General features: G+C 40.5%; 1 protein-coding gene across 2 annotated transcripts in view; it reads left to right on the plus strand.

Moving 5' to 3' along the window:
* Positions 1-2,798, plus strand: part of PSMD5 (proteasome (prosome, macropain) 26S subunit, non-ATPase, 5) — a 33,978-nt gene that overhangs the window by 12,675 nt on the left and 18,505 nt on the right. For both annotated transcript variants that reach the window (XM_011927408.1, XM_011927409.1), the window contains exon 2: positions 230-374. In XM_011927408.1, coding sequence (XP_011782798.1) covers positions 230-374 — 145 coding nt within the window. The remainder of the gene's footprint in view (positions 1-229; positions 375-2,798) is intronic.

Raw genomic sequence — 2,798 nt, forward strand, 5'->3', positions numbered from 1 at the left:
AAAAAAAAAAAAAAAAAGACTAGAGTATATATCTTATTCTTCTTTGTAGCCCCAGCACAGGCAATACGCATAATAGGTTCTTAGCAAATGTTTAATAGGTGAGTGAAATCTGCTGTTTCAAAAAGAAGTCTGTGTGGAGGAGATGCTGACCCAAGCTTTAGCTATTATTAGGTTGTTACTTCCTACCTGGGTGGGATATGAACTAATAAGATTTATGATGTCTCCTCAGGGAAAAGACTACTTTGTGTGTATCCATTCTGGAGAGACTGCTGCAAGCTATGGAACCAGTTCACATGGCCCGGAACCTCAGGGTTGACCTGCAGAGGGGACTAATTCACCCTGATGATTCTGTAAAAATCCTCACTCTTTCCCAGGTATGAAATTTTACTAGGAACCGACTTTGACCACCTGCTCTGGACCAGGTTCTGTACTGGGACAGAAACATGAAGAAAGCATAGTATCTCTCTCTCCTTCCCTCTTCCCTTCTCCCCCTCTGCCCTGCTCCCTCTCTCCTCCTGGAAAATGTGTGGTCTATTCCAATGTGCATAGCTAACTATAACCTGGGAGATACAAGCTAATGAAAGAAGTTCCATTAAGTACCATCTAAATCATTCATTAATCAGATACTGACTGAGTTCCTTTTACATGCCAGGCATGGTGCCATATGCTGTTAGAGTTACCAAGATTAACAAAACCAGTTAGTTTCCTTCAAGGAGCTCCTAGTGTAAAGAAAAAGATTCCTATGTGTTCAAATAGCTCTCTGCCATTTTAGATTCTGTTACATTGGATGAATCAAATGCTACTGTAAAGGTCACTAAACCAACAATTAAGACAGTAACTCTTATCATCCTGGTAACCAAAGCATCCTACTATTTGAGTGAAGAGCTGCTGCTAAGGATTATCTTGTTGAAATGTTAGGAGCTGCACAGTTACCCAATAGATACTGAACTACTGTTTTTCCTTTTCTGTGTTTATTCAGCAAAAAAAGCCTGTAATCCCAGCACTTTGGGAGCCCAAGGCGGGCAGATCCTGAGGTCAGGAGTTCAAGACCAACCTGGCCAACATGGTGAAACCCTGTCTCTACACAAATACAGAAATTAGCCGGGCATGATGACAGGTGCCTATAATCCCAGCTACTCGGGAAGCTGAGGTGGGAGAATCGTTTGAACCCAGGAGGCAGAGGTTGTAGTGAGCCGAAATCGTGCCACTGCACTCCAGCCTGGGCAACAAAGCGAGCCTCCATCTCAAAAAAAAAAAAAAAAAAAGTACAGATGGTAACTATGCACGCAAAAAGATATTCAACATTAGGGAAATACAAATTAAAATTACAGTGAGATTCTACTGCACACTATTAGATTGGCTAAAATTTTAAAAGGCACAGAAGCAACGCAACACATGTGTGCGACCAAAGTGTCTATGAAGGGATGAATGGATAAACAAAATGGGGTGTATAAATATGATGGGATACTGTACATATTGCCTTAAAAAGAAAGGAAGTTCTGACAGATGAACTTTGAAGATGTTGTACTAAATGAAATAAACCAGACACAAAAGGACAAATGTTGTATGCTTTTACTTACATACCTACAGTAGTCAAATCTAGAGAGACAGAAAGTGGAATGGTGGTTGTCGGGAGCTTGGAGAGGGGAGAATAGGGAGTGTTCAATGGATGCAGAGTTTCTGGTTGGGAAGGTTAAAACATTCTGGAGATGGACGATAGTGATGGCTGGACAACAAAGTAAATGTACTTATTCCCACAGAACTGTGCATTTAAGAATGGTTAAAATGGTAAATTTTACTTTTAATCACTTTTTTTTTTTAAAGGAAAAGCCATGCTTATAAATATCCCCATTCCTCCTCTTCTCCTTTCCTCCAGCCTCTGGCAACCAGTGGAATCCCTGAATCTACTTTTTTTTTTTTTTGAGACAGAATTTTGTTCTTGTCACCTAGGCTGGAGTGCGATGGCACTATCTCAACTCACTGCCACTGCTGCCTCCTGGGTTCAAGTGATTCTCTTGCCTCAGCCTTCTAAAGTAGGTGGGATTACAGGCACCCACTACCATGCCCAGCTAATTTTTTTTGTATTTTTAGTTGAGATAGGGTTTCACCATGTTGGCCAGGCTGGTCTTGAACTCCTGACCTCAGGTGACCCACCCGCTGTGGCCTCCCAAAGTACTGGGATTACAGGCATGAGCCACCGCGCCTAGCAGAATCTACTTTCTATATGGATTTTGTCTATTCTGGACATTTCACATAAATAGAATATTCTCAAAAGGAAGCCTTTTGTGTCTGGCTTATTTCACTTAACGTAATATTTTAAAGGTTTATTCATGTTGTAATATGTGTCATTACTTCATTGCTTTTTATGGCTGAATAATATTTCATTATATGCACATAACACATATTTATCCATTCATCAGTTGGTGGACATTTGGATTGTTTCCACTGCTGTGAACATTTGTGTACAAGTTTTGTGAAAATAGCATGTTTTCTATTATCTTGGGTGTAAAAACATTATTAATACTATTTTAGATTCAGTTATGCAAAGTGGAATCCCTGAATTAAAAGAGTATGTTCATTTTTAAGGCTTTTCATTTGTATCACGTAGTTACCTACCCGAAAAGTTGTACCAGTTGAATTGTATACTACTACTAACAATATATTAGCCCATTTATTTGTAGTGTCTATTAAGAGACAAGAAAACCGGCCGGGCACGGTGGCTCAAGCCTGTAATCCCAGCACTTTGGGAGGCCGAGACGGGCGGATCACGAGGTCAGGAGATCGAGACCATCCTGGCT

Source organism: Colobus angolensis, unplaced genomic scaffold (genome assembly GCF_000951035.1).
Source record: "Colobus angolensis palliatus isolate OR3802 unplaced genomic scaffold, Cang.pa_1.0 Scaffold71, whole genome shotgun sequence".
In the NCBI taxonomy this organism is placed as follows: Eukaryota; Metazoa; Chordata; class Mammalia; order Primates; family Cercopithecidae; genus Colobus; species Colobus angolensis.